Source organism: Anser brachyrhynchus (genome assembly GCF_964034855.1).
Source record: "Anser brachyrhynchus genome assembly, chromosome: 20".
Lineage (NCBI taxonomy): Eukaryota > Metazoa > Chordata > Aves > Anseriformes > Anatidae > Anser > Anser brachyrhynchus.
Window position 1 is genome coordinate 12,206,863 of NC_137713.1, and position 23,206 is coordinate 12,230,068.

General features: G+C 48.2%; 1 protein-coding gene across 2 annotated transcripts; it reads left to right on the forward strand.

Moving 5' to 3' along the window:
* Positions 1-46: 46 nt before the first annotated feature.
* On the forward strand, positions 47-21,877 carry MKS1 (MKS transition zone complex subunit 1). 2 transcript variants are annotated; one of them, XM_080563334.1, is made up of 18 exons: positions 48-191; positions 265-386; positions 455-522; positions 1,108-1,263; positions 2,344-2,441; positions 2,627-2,755; positions 3,073-3,177; positions 3,602-3,710; positions 4,567-4,623; positions 5,598-5,640; positions 6,160-6,222; positions 6,985-7,055; positions 7,894-7,963; positions 9,281-9,388; positions 9,921-10,054; positions 11,390-11,472; positions 11,553-11,650; positions 12,142-21,877. In XM_080563334.1, exons 1-18 carry the CDS (start codon positions 112-114, stop codon positions 12,246-12,248), a joined length of 1,701 nt encoding a protein of 566 aa, XP_080419460.1. In that variant the 5' UTR covers positions 48-111; the 3' UTR covers positions 12,249-21,877. The 2 variants fall into 2 exon arrangements, with proteins under 2 accessions (XP_080419461.1, XP_080419460.1); XM_080563335.1 differs by lacking the exon at positions 9,281-9,388 and having other exon boundaries at positions 47-191.
* Positions 21,878-23,206: the final 1,329 nt, after the last annotated feature.

Here is a 23,206-nt window from a genome sequence, read left to right on the forward strand (position 1 = left end):
AGACCCGGGCCCTGCCGCCTCCCGCCTGGGGCGGAGCCACGGCCGCTCGGCGCCCTCCGGCCGGGGGGAGGCGCTGCGGCCGCCGCCGCCCCGTGTCCATGGTGAGGGGCCATGGCGGAGCCGATGTGGAGCGCCGAGGCGGGCGGCGCCGTGTACCGCTCCCGCGACCCCGTGCGCAACCTGCGCCTCCGGTGAGCGCCCGGCCCGGCCCGGCCCCGCCCCCGGGGTTGCTCCCTCTCACTCCTCCTCCCTGTCCCCCCGCAGGGTCCGCATCCAGCGGGTCACGGCCGCCGGGCCCCTCCCGGCGCAGGCCTCGCCGCCGCCGCCGCCGCCGTCCGCACCGCGCGGCCCCGAGCTTCTGGCGCTGGCCGCCCGCGCCTCGCCCGGTAAGTGGGGAGCCCCGCGGGGCGGCGCTCCCGGGCGCTGCCGGTGGTGACCGACCCCCCCACCGCAGGTGCCCGGCGGCCCCCGGACGAGGAAGAGGAGGCCGAGGTGGGGTGGCAGGAGAAGCTCTTCAGCCAGGTGGGTGCGCGGCGGCGGTTTCTCCGCGCTGTACCGACCGACGGCTCCCCTGTGTCCCGCCGCCGCCCCCGTGTCGGGGCGAGCAGGGCCCCAGCAGGGGGACAGCTTTCAGGCAGATGTAGAGAGCGATGGGGTCTCTCCTCAGCCTCTTCTTCTCCAGACTAAACGGCCCCAGTTCCCTCAGCCACTCCTCATGCGCCCTGTTTTCTAGTCCCATTGCAAGCTCTGTTGCTCTTCTCTGGATGTGTTCCAGCAACCCAGTATCCTTCTTGTAGTGGTCTTACCAGTGTAGGGGACTATCCCCTTGTTTGACCCGGTGATCTTGAAGGTCTTTTCTCCCTAGTCCTGATGGCTATGCTGTTTCTGATGCAGGCCAGGCTGCTGTTAGCCCTCTTGGCCACCTGGGCACACTGCCAGCCCCCCCAGGTCCTTTGCAGCCGCCCTGCTCCAAGCCTGTATTGCTGCACTGGGTTGTTGTGACCCTAGCGCAGCACTTAGGAGTCTCCACAAATCTCGGCTGAAAAACTTTGGCCCTGAGCTTGCTGATGAAATGCAGCTTTTACATTTTACCTGTGGTGTTCTCAGTTTGAGGTAGATCTTTATCAAAATGAGTCAGCCTGTCAGACTCACTTGGACCGACAGTACCACGAGGAGATCCTGAAACTGGAGAAGGCTGGGGGTCGGAAGAACTATCGCATCTTCACCTACACTGATCATGACCGATTCACCAACCTAGAGGAGGTACCAGCTTTTTGTTTTGCATAATGTGTACAGCAGTATCTGTCAACAACACTAGGCCCACTGCAGAGGGAATGTTTGTCATTTCTTGGCCGTGGAGAAGCAAGCCACATATCTTGGGAGCAGGAGAACGTACTGCTTCTGCAGGCAGCTTCACCTGGCATCCCAGACCCAGGATGAGGTCTTCCTGTTTCAGTGCAATGGGCAGGGACAGGTTGAAGGGACTTGGCATTGTTAGAAAAATGCTGGCTTGTTACCAACCAAGGTGAGAAGTCTGGACACAGAATACAGAATTACAAGGCACAGGTTTATTCATGTGCATGGGGTGACTCATGCACAATGCTTTCTAGCAGTCTTGAATCATGCTGTCTTGATGGCCCAAGGATGGGAAGAGACCCCTTTATCCTGTTTACTGTTCAGCCTCACCGGCAGGAAATTGTGAGGGGCAGCATGACCCTGCCTGGAAAACTGGGGACATTTAGATGGATGATTCGTAATGTAGCTGAGTGAAACTTAAAACAGCTTCTGATCCAGTCATTCCTGGATTGATCTTGTTATAGTTGTGACCCCAAATGTGGGGTGTGAGGTTACAAGCATATTTTAGAGGGGCTTAGGGTGCTAGGATCTTGATTGTCTGCAGTTTTGCTTCTGTGATCATCCAAGTAGCAGAATAGCAAAGTATGTATCCCCAAGGTTGGGCTGTCTCTGGACCTTGTGATGAGCAGGTGTCTTTTAGTTTGCGTACTGTATGAACAAGAAATTCCACTTATGAACATAAAATGCAAACTAATATATATACATACACACCGTATGCATACCAATAAAGTTACCACACATTCCTATTACAAGGACCAATCAGTAAAATAGTTAGGGAGGGAAACTTTCATCACGTCTGCAGATAACTTGCTGGATGGAGTTCAGCTCTGCTTTTCCACAGGAGCAGTGAATCAGCTACAGTCTTTTAGCAGTTTGTCCATGCACGTGTGTGTGTAAATACCTGTTCTGTTCTGCAGGAGTGGAGATGTGTTTGAGAAAGAAGTCCTGTTGTATTTAGGCTGGTTCTATTCTGTTTCTCTCCTCCAGCACTGCCAGAAGGTAACTGACTCAGATCATGAGGTGCCGTCATATCTGGCAGAGAGGATGGCCAATGTGAGGAGGAGAAGACAAGACCGTAAGCCAATGTGAGTGCAAACTGGAGTTGGAGCTTGCTAATGCAGGTTTCCAGAGCAGCCTGGTCCGTGGAGGTTGGTGGCTTGAGCTGTGTTGCACTCAGAATCTGGCAGTTTGACTCCTCATCTTGGGAGAGTTCATTGCTGGCTACCACAGTGAGTTAATTGACAATAAGTTTTACTTGTGTTGTTGACAGAGAAGCGAATTCTCTGAAGTCAAAAATCATCACCTGGGAGCCCTCAGAAGAATTTATAAAGAACAATCATGTGATTAACACTCCTGTTCAGACTATGTACATCATGGGGGACTTGGGACCTTATGGGAAGTAAGTAAAATCCCCAAATTATCTTAATTTCCCAGAAACAAACCCATCTTCTCTCCTTACTCAAATCTGTTTCTCTCAGTAGTAAGGGGAGGGAATTCAAAGAGCTCAGTAACTCAAGCTGCTATTTTCTCTCTGCTTCTTTGGAGGTATGGAATGTATCCCTCCAAAAGGCTTCTTAAACTAATGTAGGGAAGTATTGGTATGTTTATTCCCTTCTGTACCTCCATGTGCCTTTACCAGCTCTGCTGTTCCGGAGCAAGAAAGTGTCCATGTGCTCTATTTAGACTGTCTTTGTGTTTCTTGATGTCTTCCATTAGGCTTGGTCAAAGGGAATATGAACATGTTCTTTGCACGATCAAGGTGGATGGCAATGGAGTGATCACAGTGAAGCCTGACTTTACTGGCACCAAAAGAGCCTACTGGTGAGCGGGACAGGGCTGGTACCACATTTGGGACTGGTATGGAGGGCTGAAATTGCTGTCTCCTGATTACCCCTTAGGCAGTGAGTCTGCACTTAAATTGAGGGCTATTATTTAGGTTTATTCCAAAGGTTTCTAAGACAGGGCTATTGTTTCCTTGTGCTTGGTGTCACTGTGCGTATGATGTGTGGGGCTTTGGAGCCAGTCCCTAGGATACAGGTTATGTGTACAATGGACAAAAGCAAGTCTCTCTGAGTTATTGATGCTGTCAGGCACTCAGGAATGAGGAGAGGACCATTAGTGACATTTTGTTTCTGTTCAGGCCTTGATGAGGGGGATTGGTGTGTTATGATGGCACAGCTGATAATATTGCTGGGTCTGTTTTCTGCATAATGGGGTTTTCCACATGCATTTTGGGGTTCTGCAGGATTGAGCTGGATAGACAGAAGCGAGAGCTGTGGAAATACACCATTGAGAATGCATCCGTCCAAGTGCAGCAAGAGGAGGAGGAACGTGAGCAGCGTGTGTTCAGAGATGTAAGGACTGGCCTCTACTGATTATATTGGCTAGCCGTCCTGATTTGACCAAGGGAATAAAGACCTTCACGTAGACATAATCGTTAGTGCTACAAAATGAATGTCATTGGCAGTGAGTTTCATCATGTTCAGTGGTATAAGAACTCCAATAAATACTCCCTGACTGCTTCATTCCTTAAACTAGGTTGAGGGCCTTGTCTATCTGCCACTGGTAAATTTGTGTTGGCTATTGACTGTAGTTGATATATGTAGTAAGAGCTAATGCAAGAAACCACCAATAGTGTCACCTGCCAGTGGTTTTCCTTCCCTTTCAAGCAGTGGGCAAACGCTTTCATTGGGTTTCCTCTTGCTGCCTGTATACTTCCTGAATGATTTCTCATTACCCATAATGTTCCAGGATACTTGAGATACTCTTTTTGTGCCTCGACCTTTTTTCATCATCTTTTTGCCTGTGGCAGTCTAAAAAGATACTTAGTCTGTTTTCATTTTTACTTTTAATTTGTACAGTTCCTTATTGGTTTTGTGGCCAATTAGGAAATCCTGATCTAGATACACTAATCTCCCATTATGTCATTTAAGAACTGCTGATTCTTTGGAGCTTCTTTTTACTTCATATTGACCTTTGATGAGGTTTCTTCTGAAGCTGAAGTTTCATGCAATGCTAGCAGTTATGCATCTTTTGTTCTATTAAATTCTTATATTCTCTGTATCTACTATAAAAGCAAAAAACTGTTAGTTGAGCCTGTCAACAGTTTAAGTTGGTTTTAAGTTACATATCCATTACAATTTTTGCAGTAATATAAGTAAAAATCTATAATCAAAAAGACACTCTAATCCACTTGTTCTGTGTCTTCAGCTGTACAGTCGGCACAAGGAGTACCTCAGTGGTCTTGTAGGCTCAGAATTTGAGATGGTGAGTACCAGCGGCACTCAGCAAGGACCTGGAGCCCTGCGGCCTTTGCAGGCTATTCACCTGGTTCACATGGCTGCCATCTGTACCAGTCTGCAAAGATTGTGTCATTCTGGGGGTGTGTTGGCAGCTTTTACCTCATGGCCTCCTACTGAAAATCGGGTTGAAAGGGTATGATTGCAATGGATAAGGGGCCTGCGAAGGTCCAACATGCATCTGTCAGACCTGTAGCAGAGCATGCTGAACGCTACAGTCTCAGTGAGACTGCATCCATTGTTTGAAGGTCTTTGACTGTAATAAGACAGAAAGAGGATTTATATCTTTTGGGATAGGGATTGCTGTTAACTTCTTGAATATCAAATCTATCTATGTCCCACTTTGTTCAAGTAAACAGCCCCTCCCAACCTTCGGACTCACTAAATTTTTCTTTTCTCACGCACAGTTTTCCTGCTCACTAAGTTACCTAGGCTGCAATCTTTTTTTTTTTTTTTGCTAAAGTCTTGTTTGCCAAAGTGGGAAAGTTGTACTCTTTCCTGCAGTTAGTTAAATGAAGTGTGTTTCAGTTTGTCGTATGGATTTTTGGCTTTGTTATTTCAGTTGTTTTTTTTTTTTTCATACTCTTGAGCAAATGCAAGAACACTACAGGAGAACCAGGACTATGATTTTATGATTTCTGCAAGTGACTTCTCACTACATTTTTATATCCATCTAGAAATCTGTAGAAGATCTGCTTTACAGAGTAGTGAATTCCCGCAGTACAGGAATTTGGTCTTAGTAGGGAGCCTCTATCCAGAGGGACTGCTGACTTCTGGAAAGGATGAGAGGTTGATACAAGAAGTGATGACTTCTCCCTGACGTGCAAAGTGAAGCATTCAAGTACAAATGTCTGTAGGATATCCGTGTGAGACACTGCTAGGGGGGAACTGAATGAGGTTCCACCAGCGGTCGCTGAGCCCTTTATCTGCTTGTTTCTACAGACTCTTCCTGGTACATTGCGTCTTTTTGTGAATGGAGAAGTAGGTGAGTCCTCATTATGAACAGTAACTGTAGGGGCAAATCTAGGTGTGCTGGGATGGCTGAGGCTATGAAAGGTCTAAAGATTATTGGTTCACAACCTGGTCTAGAGTAGGTGATTCTCTCCCTAAAATTCTTTACTTACTCCCTCTTCTCCGCTGCTTCTTTAGACTAACCCCTCAAGTGGCATTTACTGATTGGACGTTTATAAATACTGCAGCTTTTCTAGGAAGACAGGGTTCTGAATAAAGGACAACAGACAGGGGAATTAACAGATGTTATAGCAAAGAAGGCAATTAATTTTGTGATCTCTCTAATCTGGTTAGTTATATGAGGATAGGCTAGTCTTGAGAAAGTCTTCTCTGAGGTCTTATTCTTTATACTTAAAAGACCCTGCCTTTTCCCAGCTTCTAGCAGTAACTGGTTGTGCTGAGGTTATTTGTGATGCCTCTCCCAAAAGTCTACAGTGCGTAATGGAGGAGTTAGTGTGGAAGTGAGCTGCTTAAATTCATTCTCTCTTCTCAGTTTCAGCTCAAGGCTATGAGTATGACAACCTCTATGTTCATTTCTTCCTGGAGCTGCCTGACCGTGAGTATTCATGCTTCCAGCCATATCACAATGATTTAAGGAATAAAGCATGCTTAAGCTGGTCAGTCAGATCAGCTCTGCTAAAAGTTAGTAAAAAGTAATGTAGGGTCTGAGATCTAAGTAGAAGTCTTCAGAGCTAAAAGTGCAGAACTCGGTGGTTTGAACTAAACTGACATGTTTGAGTATGTCAGCATCTTCCCCTCTTGTCCATTCCAAATTTGGCTGGATTTGGTCCATGGACTTCTTAACCAGAGGTGATCGTGTCCAGCAAACTACCCTAGGTTCATTCCTGATGCTGCAGAGAAGAGCCTTCCTGTCTTTTCTGCCTCAGCAATGACCTTGTCTGATTTTGCTGCCCAGCATTGTGTTTTCATGTTTTGTGTTGACACTAATGTATTCAGTTTTGACTGATAAATAAGGTTCCCAACACTAACATGCACATCCTACTATGTGTTTAATCCCCCTGAAGCTATGGCCCCGGCTCCCTTCTGGTTATACCCTGATGTTTGCCTGAGGAGATGCTGCTTTTGCTTCTATGTGCGTTTCGATAAGGTTCTACCATTGTCCAAAGGTGGAGTTGGTGCTCTCATACGTCCAGGGTGTTCTGGAGAGCACCTGGAACAAGATGGAGCAGGATGCACCTAGGGAAATTCAGTGTGGGGGAACATCTGGGTCTGACTTTCTCCTTTGAGCTGCTCTGGTATATGAATCATTCCTCTCACCCAAAGTATTCACCCCTGTGCTCACGTTCTCTTCTCCCAGACTGGTCAAGCCCCGCATTCCAGCAGCTATCAGGAGTGACACAGACCTGCACCACCAAGACAGTGGGCTGGGTAAGGATGCTTTCAGACCTGCAGAGCAGAGTTTGAACAGTCGTTCTCTGAAGTGAAATGTATAACAAGTTCCAGATTTATTCAACAAAGACTCTGGCACGATAGCTCCTTTCAAAAGTAGAGCATATTTGGAATCCTCCTCATTGTTGTTGTACTTGACGTTTTTCATGGTTCCACTGTATTCAAATAAAATGTCAGAGCAGTTTCTGGAACCTTACTTTTTCCTTCCTTCTGGCTGATTGCCTTTGGATCTTTGATTTTTGTGTTCTCAAATGCTCAGAGTTAATGGAGAATTGTTCTGGCTTGCCTGAGACTGGAGTGCACACAGTCTCAAAACTGATTTCTCAGAGTCAACCTTTCTTCCAGCTCCTCTCTGAGAGACAGTAAAATCTGAATTTTATAAACTTTTAATGTATTAATGTAATCAAATTTTAATGTATTTTTATGTATTTTATGTGAACTGATTTGCATATTAAAAATCATTATCATACAACATTTTGGTAGGACTGTTGTTTGAGGTATTTTGCTTGGCTCCTGTATAGACTGTGGCATTCTGTAACAGTTATGCAAATGGCTGAATGATCATTTGAGGTGTTTTGCTCTTTTTCATTATTTTGATTATTTTTTTATTTTAGCCTGTTCTATCAACATGGCAGTGGGATTGTGTGCAGATCCATCGTGCAGTCAAGTGTTTCTTAGTGCGATGTGATTGATCTTGTCTGGACATCATTAGTTCTCTACCATTGTTTCTTTTCTCCCTGCTTTCTGTACCCCCTGTGATACCAGTGACGGAACTCTCTTCTCCAGGAATCTGATTTCTGTTCCATTCCTTTTCTAGGATAATGTGGCGTACTTCTGCTACCCCTTCACTTTGGAGATGTTTTTCTCGCAAGAAAATGAATCAGAAGGTACGTCTCCTTGTTTCTCTGAAATATAAAGCTCTGACATCTCTTGGTTGCGGTGTAGGCATCATGCTGTTTGGCGTGTTGATGGTCCCTTGCCAAGGTGAAAGGACAGTTGTAAACAAAGGGAATCACAGAATCATAAAACTATAGAATCATAGAATATCCCTAGCTGGAAGTGGCCCACAAGGATTGTATTGTCCAACTCCACACAGGACCACCCAAAAATCAGACTCTATTTCTGACAGCATTGTCCAAATGCTTCTTGAACTCCAGCAGGCTTGGTGCCGTGACCACTTCAGGGAAATGTTGCTCAATCAGAAGATGTTCACCCCAGCACCGCATAACCTCGGGACACATACTAAATTTGCCCTCCCCAGCAATGCGTTAGTATTTGTATGTATTCATTGACGTTGCTCTGCTTCCAGGTTATAGTCAGCTTCAGCTTCAGCCATATGCAAAACTACTTGGGTCTTAGCTTGTCTGTCTCAAAATGCCTGGCATGCTGGTCTGCATTGTCGTGCACGTTGTACTGCACAGAGCAGTGGAAGAAATAGGCCTATTTTTGTCCACAGCTAAAACTACGTGCTGAATCTTAAGTTAGTAGACACACTCAGTGACCTGTATAATCTTTGTATTGCCTATGTCACTTTGAAATTTCCATCTCTATTTTAAGCTGGATCTCTCTGCTGCCTTTTCCTACCGCTTCACTACGTTGCTGTTTCCTCACCAACCTCTCTGCTCTTTGTTTTGCAATCACCAGGGACAGCTTTACAGCGTGCCTGCCACTTGAATCCAGTGTATGCATTGGATTTGAGAATTCAACCAACACTTTGGATTGGAGTATTCAACATTAACAAACTTTAAGCCTGGGATAAATATGATGAGTTTTTTTCACCATGGAGAAAATAAATGAATGCTTGGAGGCATGTAGGACAATCCAAGTTAATAATCCCCCAACAATGGTGAGAAAGGTCAGAGATAAAAAGGTTCCCATGTTTTGCATCAATTGTTTGCAGAAGAGTGTCTTGTCTGCACAAATGATAGAGAAACCAGTTTGGACTTGCTGTCAGAGACTCATCAAAACAAAGAATTTTCCCAAATTTGTAGCATCTTACCAATAATTCTGTTTTCATTCTCAAGTCTGAGGGTTCAGCTTTTATAGGGGAAAATAATCACCCATACATCTAGGTCTGCCATTTTAGGAGAAATACAGAAAGGGCTCTTTGCTAGTGGAGTTAGTCATTTAGTACTTTTTTCCCCTCTGTGATAATCTCCCTCTACAGCTTTTAAAAAGTTGCAATCTGCTCCCTTTCCTTGCAGACTGTCTCCCTCAATGGCCTGTTCTCTACTTTGAGGTTCTGTCCCTTGATTTCTGGCAGAGATACCGTGTTGAAGGGTATGGTTCCTTGGTGCTGCCAGCATCTCCAGGTAAAACATCCTTGGGACATTATGTTAAGTGTCTAGGGAAATGAGAGTTAAATGGTTTTCTTGGGAATGGGTGCATCCCATCCTGGCGTTGCTTCACCTTTGCATACTGAAGGGAATTGCTAGCTGTCTGTGAGGCAGCAAAGAGAGATTTGATGTATCGTGCACTGTTATGCCTTGTTGAGAAGCATCATATGTTGCTGTCCTTTCTCCTTCAGTGGTTCCGTTGCAAAATTGCATGTTATGATGCTTTTGTGTAGTGCTGCATGCCCATCTTTATACTAGCAATAGGCCCCCTTTGTCCCAGATGGAATCTGAGGCTCACAACTCGTCTGACATTCTCATGTAGTAATAAGTAGATGCTCCTCATAGGCAAGGGTAATTTCAATGCTGTCTGTGGGACTGGGGCTTGCTTATTGGGAAGACACTAGGAATCAGTAGGTATCCATCTACTGTGATGACCTCTGTGACGTTACATTGTTGGTCATAGCTGCTAAATTGTTCTGTTGTCTAAATTGTCCCGTCCTGTGGTCAGGTCTCCACATACTCACCATTCCTACCTGGCGCCCTGTGGAGCTGGGGACTGTTGCTGAACTGAGGAGATTTTTCATTGGTGGATCTCCTGAGTTAGAGGACATGACCTATGTCAGGATACCAGCAACCTTCAAGGTAGGCTCAACTGCAGGACATTGCTCTTGCTGGGAAAAGGTGGATTATGCTCTTGGAACTGCAGAATCATAAATTATCCCAAGTTGGAAGGGACCCACGAGGATCACTGAGTCCAACTCCTGGCTCCACACAGAACTAGTGAAAATTAAGCCATATGTCTGAGAGCCTTGTGCAAGCACTTCTGGACCTCCGGCAGCTTTGGTGCCGTGACCGCTTCCCTGGGGAGTCTGTTCCAGTGCCTGACAAGCTTCCTGGGGAAGAACCTTTTCCTGACAGCTCCTGTCTGAGCCTCTAGGCCTTTCACCATGTCTGTTGCCCTTCTTTGGGACCTCTCTAAGAGGCTGATGTCCTTCTTCTCTTGTGGCTCCCCAAGTGGCACACAGCCCTCAAGGTGAGGCTGCACCGGTGCAGAGTGGAGTGGGACAAGCACTCCCCTTGACTGGCTAGCTCTGCTGTGCTTACCACAACCCAGGATACACTTGGCCCTTTTGGCTGCCAGGGCACACTGCTGACTCAGGTTCCACTTGTCGTTGACCATAACCCCCAGGTCCCTTTTCATAGGGCTGATCTCCAGCCTCTCATTCACAGTCTGTACGTATATCCAGGGCTGCCCCATCCCAGGTGCAGAATCTGGCATCTCTTGACTTCAGATGTCTGTGGACAGTTTGGACTGGAGTTGAACAAATAATCTGGTGGTCATGTCCCTCTGACTAAAGAAATGGATCCCCTTTGATACTTGTGAGCAAGACAAGAATGGGCAAACCCTGAGATAGAGCTTTTGAGGTGTGTGTAACCGAGAGAAGCGGTTGTACGTGGACCAAAGTCTTGCCTTGCCCCTGCTTGCGCTGTCCTTGTCTGAAAAGTGTCTGTCAGGTCACCATTTTTTTTTTTTTTTTTTTTTTTTTACCAAGTATAGACATCTTCATGTGTTTTTGTAAGGAACATGGGCTGTACTGCACCTGGAATTGAGTTGCCTGCAGTGATAAGCTGATGGGTGTGAAGCAGGCAGAAGTTCCACATTCTTAAGAAAGCTGCAGAGGTGCTTGCTGGTGTAATGAGCAAGTTAGTCTTAAGTGGCTTCGAGTGAGAATAAGCAGCTGAAACCTTCCTTCAGCATTGCACTATCAGCTTGCTAGTGTTTACGTCCTACTCTCAGCACAGCCTGGTACTATCTGCCCTTCTCTCCTGCCTCACTTTCTGTGTGCAGCAGGACTGGAAGAGACTCTGTGCCTGCAGGAGTGCATGCTTCTGGTGGGGCATGCTCATTTTTGCCAGGGTCAGCCTGCTGCAACAGGTTGCAGGCTGCTGTTACGAGAACTTTTGCTGTCTTTGCAGGGAGAGCGTCTGAGCCGCTTTGGTTTTCGCACAGAGACAACAGGGAATGTCACGTTCCGGCTTTACTGCCTGCAGCAGTCTAAGTGAGTGCTGCAGTGATTGCAAGCTCCATCTTGACAGCAGTGTTCTTCCAGCCCTGACTTCAAACTGTACTTCTGTGTAGAGCCTTTCTGGAAACCAGTGCCTCGAGGCATCGCATGCAGAGTGTACTGGACCGGCTTGGAGGCTTCAGCCAGCAGAGCTCTGTCTACAATGTTTTGGGTAGGGCTTTTAGTCTCATTCTGCCTGGGGAGCCTCGGGCTCACTTTTGCCCCCTTTTTACAGAGTGGGCAGAGAGAATCCATTGCTGTGGGGTTGATTGTCCCCCACTGTGAGCTCTCTTGAGTCTGAGTCCATAGCAGAGGTTAAATGTTCTGACCTGAAATCGCTGGAAACTTGAGGAGGCATCAGCCCTCAGCAGGCAGGAGGGATATTCACTCCATGAGGGCAAAGCCTAGGCTGGGTTGCCTGGTCTTTCCTGGCACAAAACATAGCTTGTGGCTGTGGTGCACAGGCTCTGTCTCTGACTCCATTACGCGCAGGGCAAAGACAGGGCTGGAAGTGAAGAGAGCAGCAAGATCCAGGTGCTTTGTTGGTGGTACTTAGTGAGACTCCTGTTCTGAGAGGGATGATGTTCACTGGGCGGACTCATCCCTCCTCTTCTCTGAGGCTGTCTGATGCATTCTGACTTGCTGTCACCTGCTGTGTTGCAGAGGCTTTCCAGAGGGCACGGCGCCGAATGCAGGAAGCACGTGAGAGCCTTCCCCAAGACCTCATCAGCACCTCTGTCTCCACTGTGCACCAGACACAAGAACCGTGATTGACCACCTCCACTGCCTCTAGCCTGGGAGCACTTAGCATCTTCTCTCTGATACAAACTTCCCCGGTTCAGGAGGAGTCCAAAGGCCAGTGCCTGCAAGCTTTCTGAATCCCTTCTTTTGCAGCTTTCTCTGGATGGGGGCAGGAGTCTGCCTCACATCTAGATCCAGAGTCTTTGTGTTTCCGTAGGTATCTGTGGAAGGCACCCTGTTTTTTCAAGGCATTTTGTTACCAGGCCCTAACGGTACAGCCGATTGTTCACATTTCTGATGAGCAGACTAAAATGGGATATGGGACCTGTGAAACCTTTAACACCTTTTCAAGTATTGAATAGTAAGTGATTAGAAAACATTTTAAGTCTACTTGACTTGGTAAATTTACTTTTCTTCTTAAAGAAGAGGTTACTGTTGAAGGTCAAGGCATGAATATTGTTTGGTATTTAATTAAATGAATAGTTGACTTCTTGAGAAATGCTGATAATTGTTGTCAGCACTTGTAGCTATAGGTCAATCTTCAGTAAAATGAATCTGTCCAACTGTGTTTTTAAGATTTATTCATTCCTAGAGAGAGAGGTCTCTGCCACCTGTAATGTATGAAATCAAAGCGAAGTGATATATGACAGATTCAGAACTGGAGGAAAGGGTTACATTCTGTATTTCTTTGTGTCTGAAATTTCCGGCTCTTGTGTCTCTGTATCAATTAGCAGAAGGACTTTGAGAATACAACTGACAACACGCAGTCCCTTTAGCTCATAGCAGAACTTTGGCTGGAGCTGGACAGTTTGCAGACAATGAGAGCAGATTGTAATGTTTGCACAAGAGCTGAACTTTGAACTGTTCAAGCTATTCTTTTTAGCTGTGGTTCATTGTATCATCTCTGCTTGCAATTCATTGCTTTGCTTGTTTTTTACCCAGGTTCTTCTCCTGTTCTTTTCTCAGCCTATTTCATTCCCCTATTTTTGTTCCTCTCTTAAATCCATGGGAGCGAAGCTACCTGCAGACTGACAGTGCTGCATAGATTTGTACACAAGTCACATCTCCACATGTTCTTCTACTCTGCTCCCGACAGAAGGGATAGGAATAAAAATCTCAGGCTGAGATCATGGATGTATCTGTAAAGGTAGAATTCACAGGCAGAATAAGAAATAGGAACTGGCTTTCCTCTGCATGTTCCTCACTAGCAGGGGATGTGAGACTCATGGTTTCAGCCATGTGTGTGACTATTAGAACATCCCACTCCTTCCTCATGCTCCGTTGGTATCCTCACCTCATGCTTTCCATTTTGATCTTGTTCAGCCTTCACTAGGAAAACCAAACTCCCCGGTTTGTTCGTCTTTGGTTTTTGTCATAATTCCTGGCAGAATCGTCTGGCAACTTGAAATGTACCTGGTAATCTCACTTACAAAAGAGGACTTTTGCTCATCTACCTTGCCTGCTACCCCTGCTTTTTCATGGAAGAAACTGCCAGAATGTATTACATAGCTTGGCCTGTTAAGCAGAGCAGTGTCCTTGGCCTAGAGCTGGCTGATGCGTCTTGTGTATGAGTCAGATCTCCATTTACGCTTTTTGGTGTGATGTGGCAGATAAGGCATTATAGTTGTGAAGGCAAACACCCAGTTCTGTAATAGCAGAATCAAGGCTTGTCTGGGTGTATGCACTATCACAGTCTTTAATGATACGGTCACATTTCACGGAGATTGATTCACTCAGTGCCCAAGATGAAAAGTGTTCAAGGAATTTGTAGCCGCTCACCTTCTTTTATTTTTTTTTTAATCACAGTTCACTTCATGACTCTGTATGTTTACTGCATGTTCATTGCATGTTTATAAGCAATACTTAATTTCCTTTAGGGTGTTTCTATTGTGCTTATCACTAATAGCTGAATCTCATGTATCTGAAGCATGTTTCAGGATTGAGTTACAAGGTAAGAGAATATGCATTTTAGCAGTGAAGTAATAAAACACTTATTTGAGTGAGATGATGCTGAAGGCTGATCCTGAGAGAATGGGCTCTTCTAATTAGGTGACCCCTTCCCCATCTTGTGCTTGTTGCTCAGAGTGTTTATATGGCAGGACTTGGTGGGTTGAATGTTAAGGTTACACAGAGATACAGTAAGGTTTACATAATGATACTAGTTTTGATAGTTAAAACTCTGACTAGTATAAAATTTTACAGAAACTCGAGAGCAAAATTTAATAATAAAAATCAGTTATAACCAAAGAAATATTCTTCGGAAGCAACACATGGTTAGCAGTTTCACCATCGTACTTGCAGCCTCCTTGGCCTGACAGAACAAACTGACTGATGCTTGTAAAAAAGTCTTCAGCAAGTGTTCTTTGAATATGCCCTTTTATAAATGAAATTATGGAATTTCCATATACATGTATCTGTATGAAAATATCACTGATCTTTTAAACAAAACTGACACCTGGTGCAGGGTTTGTTCTCTGAGCTTGCCGAGACGCCTGGCCAGTTGGAATGGGGGTTGTGCATACACCAGGTATGCATGGATTAAATAACAGTAAATGGGGATAGATGGGAAGAAGGGGAGGTCAGTGTTTTTCCTCCAATGGTGAAGGTTTTCCCAGAGGAGTCTCCCTAGAGTTTTCAATGGAGGGGCACCTCTGCAGTGACATTGAGTTGAAACTCAACAGGAGAAGAGAGGGGAAGGGACAGAAGTTGTGGGCACACAAGAGCTTGGGGCAACAGAGCAGCACGGTTAGTGGGACTGCCCCAGGCACTCGTGGCAGGGGAGCCTGGCAGGCTGCAGGATGCTGTGGACTGAAGTTAGAGGCTGGAGGGCAGGCGGAGCAGCTGATGCAGGCTGGGCAATGCTGTGGCCTCTGCAGGTGACCTCTGTGTCCAGCAGTGAGACAGGTCTGTGCTGTCTGTGGTGCATGGCCAGCGGTCCCCAGATCAGGTCACATCTGCTGCAGCTGGTTTCTCTTGAGCATCAATGTCTTCTGCCTACAGGACAGATCAGAGCTGTAATGTTCAGCACCAGCTAAACTTCCTCGTGGGCACCTGTTGGAGGCTGAATCCTGCAGCCTTAGCAGTGATGTGGTCTGCGTGGGGGCAGGAGCCAGCTGAGAGTCCCTGGGGGTCTACCAGGCTTTTCATTAAATAAACTATGCAAAAAAAGGGTAATTGAAGAAATGTTGGCTCGGTGGAAGAAAAGGCTGCCAGCAGCTGGCAGAGCTTGCAGGATGCACATCAGCAGCCCTTAGAAAATCCAAAATTGCAGTGTAAATAGAACAGAAAAGGCACACGTAGAAATTAGTCATTTGCATGACTGGAGGAACAACTTTGCACAAAAGTCGGACCCCAGAAAGGGGTTTCACTCAACTGAGGAAGACTCATAACTTCAAACTACGGCCTTGCTTGCAAACCTCAAACACCCCTTTGTCTCAGCCCTGACCAACCGCTTGCGGTGGACCAGGGGCTACCGAAGTCTTCTGGTGTGGCCTGGGGGGGTGGGCTGTGCTGCCCGCCTTCCCGCCCTGTTCAGCTGGAAGCCTAGTACTAACAAGGAGCACTGCAGCAGGGAGGGGAATGTGCTGGAAGGCAGGGGATGTGCACCTCAGAGGTGCGTTTGGGAAGGACAGTAGGTTGGCATGTGAAGGGCTGTTGCCGGCTTTGGGGAAGAAGAAGCTGCAGCAGACACATCCTACAGGGATTTGTCTTGTCATTGCATGGTACGTGGGGAGGGAGAAGTATTTTTTATCTGCACTGTGGGGCTTATGTGATCTTTATTAAATGACTGCATGCTGCTTGTTGTCTCGGTATGTTTTCATTTTGGCCAGGGGCTTAAGGTATCAGATGAAAGCTTGCTGTAAGCCATCTCCTGGCAGTGAGGTGAAGGAGTGGGCTGCTCTGCCTTCCACCCCCAGTTACCTTTTTATTATGCTTGTCTTCTTAAGGTACAGCCTGTATTCCCTAAAGTCAATATCAACATTTCAATACAAGAGTGCAGGTGAGAGTACAAAAGAGTACAAAACCACACTTCATTAGATTAATCAAACATAAATGTATACTCATTTTCCTGTATCGAAATCATTGCTTGAGTTGGAATGAATTTCTTTTACTGCTTTGTTTCAAGCAGTTTTTTTAAGTGAACCCTAGTGCTGTGTAGACCACAGGTACTTCCCTTTCTCTCATCTGTCAAGATCTTGTTCTAAAGTAACACAGAAAATCAGAAAGTCTGTGGTTGTATCAGTCCTATAATTCATTCACAATTTCTTAAATGTTGAAAAAAAAAAAGACTTCCAAAACAGTTGTGAGGATGTCTGTAGTATGTGAAAGAGAAACTTTTATTTGTGTTCTTTTATGCTTTCCAGGTCTTTGAGAATGTGAGGATCAGCCTTTTGGGCAGGTAGGAAAGGTGGATTTTTATGATCTGCTCTGGCCTTAGAAAGCCAGAAAGGTCAAGGTGGACACTGAGATCTAGTCCAGGCAAGATCACCTTAACTTAATATCAGCCTAAGCTGTTTGTCCAACCTATTTTTTAAATGAAGATGGAGATGATGGAGACTGTCGATCATCCCTCACAGATTTTCTTTTCTCTTGTGAATTTTCTGGTGCGTAGCAATTGTCGGTGTCAGCTTGTGGATGAGCTGAGCAAAGCCTGTTGTAAGGCTGCTGGTGGAGGTGTGCAGAGGAGGGAGTGTGTGTTTCCTACTCAGTGGTTATTGTTTCTCTGGGATGATCCCATCCCAGGTTGCCAATGAGTCTGTGATACATTGTTCTCCCTGCTGTAAATCTTGTGAGCACTGTGGTGCTCTCTCAAGGCTCTGAAGACGGCATTGTGAGTCTGAGAGATCAGGCAAGCTGTTGACAAAAGTGACTGGCCATTTTTCTTGCTGCTGCTGGAAGCACACTGAGTCTGGCTTGCTGGATTCTCTCTAGTTCTGTTCACAACATTTTCCACCTTAACTGTATCTGCAAGGGCTGTATTCCCTCCACATTCCTTGGTCACATCTCCTCTATCCTTTCTCTTCTCCGGTACCATGTACATAGATACCTGTGTTTATTCCTTTCTGGAATGAGTAGTGGCTTTAAACTAAAAGAGGGAAGGTTTAGATTACACGTAAGGAAAAAAATCTTTACTCTGAGGGTGGCGAGGCACCGGAACAGGTTGCCCAGAGAAGCTGTGGGTGCCCCATCCCTGGAAGTGCTCAAGACCAGGCTGGACAGGGCTTTGGGCAACCTGGCCTAGTGGCAGGTGTTCCTGCCCATGGCAGGGGATTGTAACTGGAATGGTCTTTAAGGCCCCTTCCAACCCAAACCATTCTGTGATTCTATGAAGGTTTGGCTCTGCTTTGTCTTTTCTCCCAGCTACCAACCCTTGCCCTGATTATTAGCAGAAAAGCCGCTCTGACCCTTTCTTTTGCACCACTGAAGCACTTCCACCCTGTGAGAGCAGCACTGAGCTGCTCTCACCATGACACCAGCCTCTGCCATCAGCGCCTTCCCGTGGTTCCTTGCCTTGCCTAGCGTTGTGGATTGTGCGGAAACACTGAGACAGTGCAAGGTGTGCAGAACAGCCAGGTGATGTGGATCTGGGATGCCCTACCAGCATCGGCTAGGCAAAACAGCAACCTGGGGAGGGATCCCTCAGGGGCATAGCTCTTCTCATGTCTGGCACAACAGATAATCACATAAACCTTCCCTCAACCTCTGCAAGTCTTAGCACAGATTCTCTCCCTTCCTTACCTCCTCTCTGTTGTTGCTGAACTCCCCCACTCCTGCCGGGCTGGGCTGGACTCTTGCCCCAAAGGCAGTGTTAAGACAGGAATCTTGCTATCATAAAAGAGGATGGCAAAACATCCTGCTGTCGCTTGGGCATGTGAGACAGTAGACAGTATTAGCTTTTCGAGTACAACTTTTTAATGACTGTTGGCATGGAGACAAGCATTTGGTGTAATCTCTGTTCAAATTCTCTCTGCTCTCCTAGCATGGGGAGTGGGAACCTGCAGCTCATTGGCTGGATCCACTTGTGACTGCAGTCCTGTATGCCTTTCTCTGCACTGCTCCTCCCCAGGATGTCCGTGCTGGCATGGGCACACAGGCAGCAGGGCACTGGTGCGACGCTTACGGAGCATGGGGCAGCAGGTGGTGCAGTGGCCTATCTTAATCACCTCCTGCCTGCTCTTGGCCTGTGTTCTTGGCACTAAGTGAGTCTAGTTGGCTCCATCAGCGCTGCTGTGCTCAGTGGCTCCAGTCTTTACCCTCACTGAGCAGCTTTCCAGTATATTCCTTGACATACTACTTCTGGCAGCTGTTGCAGGACTTCTGTCCTTTGCCTCTGAAGACAGTAGTTCCCCTGAAGTGGCAGCAGTGACTGCAAGATGAATGAACAGCTTCAGCGGCTTTCTAAGTCTCAGCCAAGCTGCAAGTCCTGCAAGCCCCTGCTTCTGTCATGCAGACTCTGGATTTCAGTCTTGCCTGCACCTTCAGCCTTGCTCAGGGCCAACAGCTTCCTTTTCTCTGCATGTCTGCACGCTTTGGCGAGAATTTATTCTGCACCACCTTGTTGTGCACATCCAAGCTCATCACTCCATTTGCAGTCACAATCCGGTCTCTCTCTATGGATACAAGTCCTCAGAAACAGCAAGTTCAATCTTAGATCAGTCGCATACTTCAGCAGCCATCCTCCTGCAATCTCTGCTCAAAATACCATAGTAATTTTTCACGTATGACGGGTATATGAGCTTCCTTGGGTTTCTGTGCTGCATTTTCAGTTGCTGTCAGCTGCCTGACTCACCTGAAAGCTCTTAAATACATCAAGTGCTGCAGAAGTAGGCACTGTTAGAATTAAGGGGGTGTCTGACTTCCTTTATTGTGGTCCCTGTTGCGTGTACAAATGAAGTGCTGTTTCTTCCATTTAGTCTTTGTGTCTCCAGGGCTCTTGGGAATCCAGTCCCCCCCACGTCTGAGTCTGAATTCCTGGGGTCAGATGCTGCTCTGAGAGGGTATTTGAAAGGGGTTTGTTCTGTTGTCTCAGTTCCAGTTCTCGCTGCTCAACAGAACAAGTTCCTGTAGCATTCTCTTGTGCCACTCTCCCAGATGGGAGAGAGATCTGCACCTGTGGTGGCATGTAGCACTGGAGGGAGGGTGCATGGTCTGCAGCTGGCTGGAAGGGAGAGGGGTCTGCAGTTTTTAGTGGAGGGAGCCCCTGCTGGGCTGCACATGGGAACGGATGCGTAGGAAACTGGAAGGGACTTGGTTACAGAGTGGGAATATTGGCTTCTATGATTCTCTGTGGAGCTTAAGAGAGGAGGGAAATGTTTATGTGGGATCCTTTTGATGAGACTTAGCTAAAAAGGGTGCTTCATGTGGAAGCTCAAAGGCTGTCGTGGAGGAAGATGCTGAGCTGTCTTGCTAGCAGGGGTCCCTGCTCTGACATCTTGAAGCTGGTACTGGAGATCTTTCGGGCAGCAGCAAGGTGGAGAGAGCTGAGCCATGCAGTGCCATGAGATGACAGGCAAAATGAGCTGTTCAACATTAGCACTAGCAGGGAAAAGGACTCTGCAGTGTGGTGACACGCAAAAGCATGGTCAGACCGATCCACGATCTCAACTGGGACAAGCGGAGCATGGCATCCTGGCTTTTGTGAGAGGTGAGGTATTGGGAGCTGGGTCTGGAAGGCTTTTGACCTGCCTCAGGGAGGAGTGAGCACAGGGCATGTGGAGTTGTCCCAGGAGCAGCCAATTCCCACAGCAGGAGGCAATGAGCTGCTAGCCGTGGGGGCGGTAGGGACAGGGAGGTGTGAGGCCTTGTGGTGAGCAGCTGAGAGCTGAGCTGCCCCAGTGTGCAAGGACAGCAGGCATGGCTAGGCCAGCAAAGAGTCTGCATGCACAAGCAGGCTGGGCTTTCTTTGCTGCGTTACACTGGCTTTGTGTGCCCTTCCAACAGTGGGTGAGACCATCCTTCGTGTTAGAGCGATTGGCAGCAACTAGGCCTTTTGTGCCACCAGTGCATGAACACACAGTGAAGTGAGACCCTGACCTAACAAGCTGCAGCAAATCAGTGCAGTACAAAAATTTGAGAGGTGCTGTAACAGCTGATTGGTACAAGGTAACACATATAGTTAAGCCCAACACTTAAGCTCCACCAGTATGAACTTTCCTTTCAGTGAGACCCTTGTTTCTGTGCTCCCAGCTGAGGTGTCTACGATTTTTCCTTGATTTTAGAGCTCTTGAAAGGTACATGGATGTCTGGTGGCCCAAAGACAGACCCAGATGCCTGTTGCACTTCTTTCTAATTGACTGAAGAACTGTTTTTGGAGCTGGTAGGTGTATGTGATGGGAGCAAGAGCTTCAAATCCTCTGAGAGAAAAGCTGGTCCCTTTACCTGCAGGAACACCTTGCCAAGACTGTCCCAGCTCTCCACAGAAGCCAATGGGCCGCAGCACACTCTGAACAACACTGGTCCTCTCTTGGAGTGATCAGGGCCCCAGTATGCATGGAGCAGACCTGTCTGTGGAGGGGAGAAGGCTGCCCCTGGCAGCATGGGCTCTGGGGGATGTGAGAAGGCACCAGCGGTGTGTCACAGCATGCCCACCATGATCAGAGCTGTAAGCGGGAATCCTTGGGGTGGCTGGACAAGGTGCTGAGGATGGAGTGCTGAGATAATTGCACCAGGAGTGCTTTCAGCTGGGTGCATGTTCACTTAGAGCCCAGGTGGGAGCGAAGCAGCCAAGCTGCACAGATTCCCCTCACATTGAACCTGTTTCATGTGCAGTCGGTGGATGAGTGAGTGGGTCTGCACTCACTGCTGCAGCTCCTCCCAGATGACACTGCTGCAGCTCCTCCCAGATGAGAAGGGAGCTTGTGTGGGCAAGTGTGAGCCTGGGGACTAAATTAGCATTGCTCTTCAGGGGGAGCTGCTGTCAGTAGAGACAGCTCCTTGACGGGCCTGCCCAGCCTCCCCAGGCACAGCTTGGGGGTGGCAGAGAGAGAAGACAAAAGAACAAGAAGGTGGGCTCCACAGCTCCGGCCATGGGGAGGGCTCACGGGGGTGATGGCAGAGGGGGCGATTTCTCTTTTAGAAATGCACAGTGCTCTTGTCACTTGATTAAATTAAGCCTTGTTCCTGTTGAAGAGAACTCTCCCTGCTGGTAGGTTGTGTGATAAAGCTCCTCTGCATACCCACAGAGGAGCGCGGGGACCCCAAGTAACACCCTGCAGAGCTACTCTCAGGCCCCTCAGAGGGGCTGCCAGCCCATCAGAGTCTGTCTCCAGGAACCCGGAGGAGCACAGTGACACAAAGGCAGGCAGGAGCCCAAACTAGGGGCTCAGGAAGGGCTACCCTCTCCAGGCCCTGCCTGCAGAGCCTCAGCCCCAGGGCTAAGGCATGTAAGCGCAAAGTGTTATTTCTGCCTGGGGGCATGGAATACAGGGGAAGAGCATGTGGACATTGTACAGAACATGTTATGATTAAGAGAGGAACCAAAGGTGGGGAAAGGGGTGGATCTGGATGATGTGGAGAAGACCAAGAATGGGAAAGTAGAATATGGGGGCAAAAAAGGCTGGTTGCACGTGGACAGTTTGCTGGTCAGAATGCTTGTCTGTCTGTGTTCTATGCCAGTGATCAGCACAGTCTGTCTTATTAAACTCCATTTCTAACTTTTTTTGGGTGAGGGCTCTTTGTTCTGCGTACACATATGCGTATGGGGTGTGAGCGCAGCAGCCAGGGTCAAATGCAGCGGCGAGGGCTGGTGTGTTGGCAGTGCAGCCACTGGGGCACATGTGCCTGTGAGCACCCGTGGGGATGTGGGTGGACCTGGGTGAGGGGTGGGGTGGCCCTGAAGCAGGGGCCAATGGTGAGGGTAAGCGTGAGAGCTGTCTCCGGGGGACCAGCTGTTTGTCAGGTGTGTGTGGCCAGCCATGCATGTATGTATGCGCCGTGCATGCGTGTGCTCAGCAGGAATGCATGCTCAGCCTCACTGCTGGCTAGAGCAGGGGCATGGAGCTGCAGCAGCCTCACCACCAGCAGATGCTGGATCCAGCCCAGCTCCCTAACACCTGCTTTCTCCTGTCACTTCTCCTGGGTCAGTCAGGCTTTCACCTGTGCCCCTGCCCCATGGTCAGGGCTCTGAATGTCCCCAGAGACTTGCAGAGCAGACAAGTCCTGGGACAGCCTGCTCTGCCTTGCTCCAGGCACGGAGCCGTGTTTGGGACTGGGAGCAGGGTGGGGTGAGATGGCTCACCTGACAGAGCAACACGGGGGTGAAGGAGGCCCACTGTATATCTGGTCAAAACTACCATTTTCCTAAATCTATGATCACTGTTTCTCTGGCACAGATTCCTGCCCAGCACTGGCTCCTTTCTCCTTGTTGTTTATCTCATGCCCCTGGCTAAACTGCCAAACTGGCAACAGACCCAAATCCACAACACCGGGATGGGCAAAGCCCTCCTGCTAATGTCCCGGCAAGGTGCCAGGAGGGATGTAGCCAGAAACCAAGCACCTCTTGTCTGCCCTGCTGAGCTCCCAAGGCTCCTGGCTTGGGCGACAGGGCTGAGGGTTTTCCCAGGTCCTTACCAAAGCTGGGACAAGGCTGGCAGGAGAAGGGCTGCTGGCCAAGCCCTGCCATGGGCTCCTGAGCACCCTGCTCTCCTCCACACACCTGCAGGAGAAGCCTTGCAGGCTCTGGATGCAGCTGTGCGAAGCAGAGGCCTCACATCCCGGCTGCTCGTCAGAGGGCCCCGTACAAAGGTCCCTTTGCCTCGTCACAGAGCCCGCTGCTAGGGGCCGGGCCCTGCCGCTCATGTCCCTGCTCCGGAGGCGCCCCACCCCGAGACATGGAGGGGGACGGGCCGGGGGACGGGCACCGGGCTGCGCGGCCCGGGGGCTGAGCCCGGTGCCCGTGGCCACCGCCTTGGAGCCGGACGGGCCCCGCTCGGCGCCTCCGCAGGGTTTCGCCGCGGCCGCCAGAGGGCGCCGCGCCCCAGCACTGCCT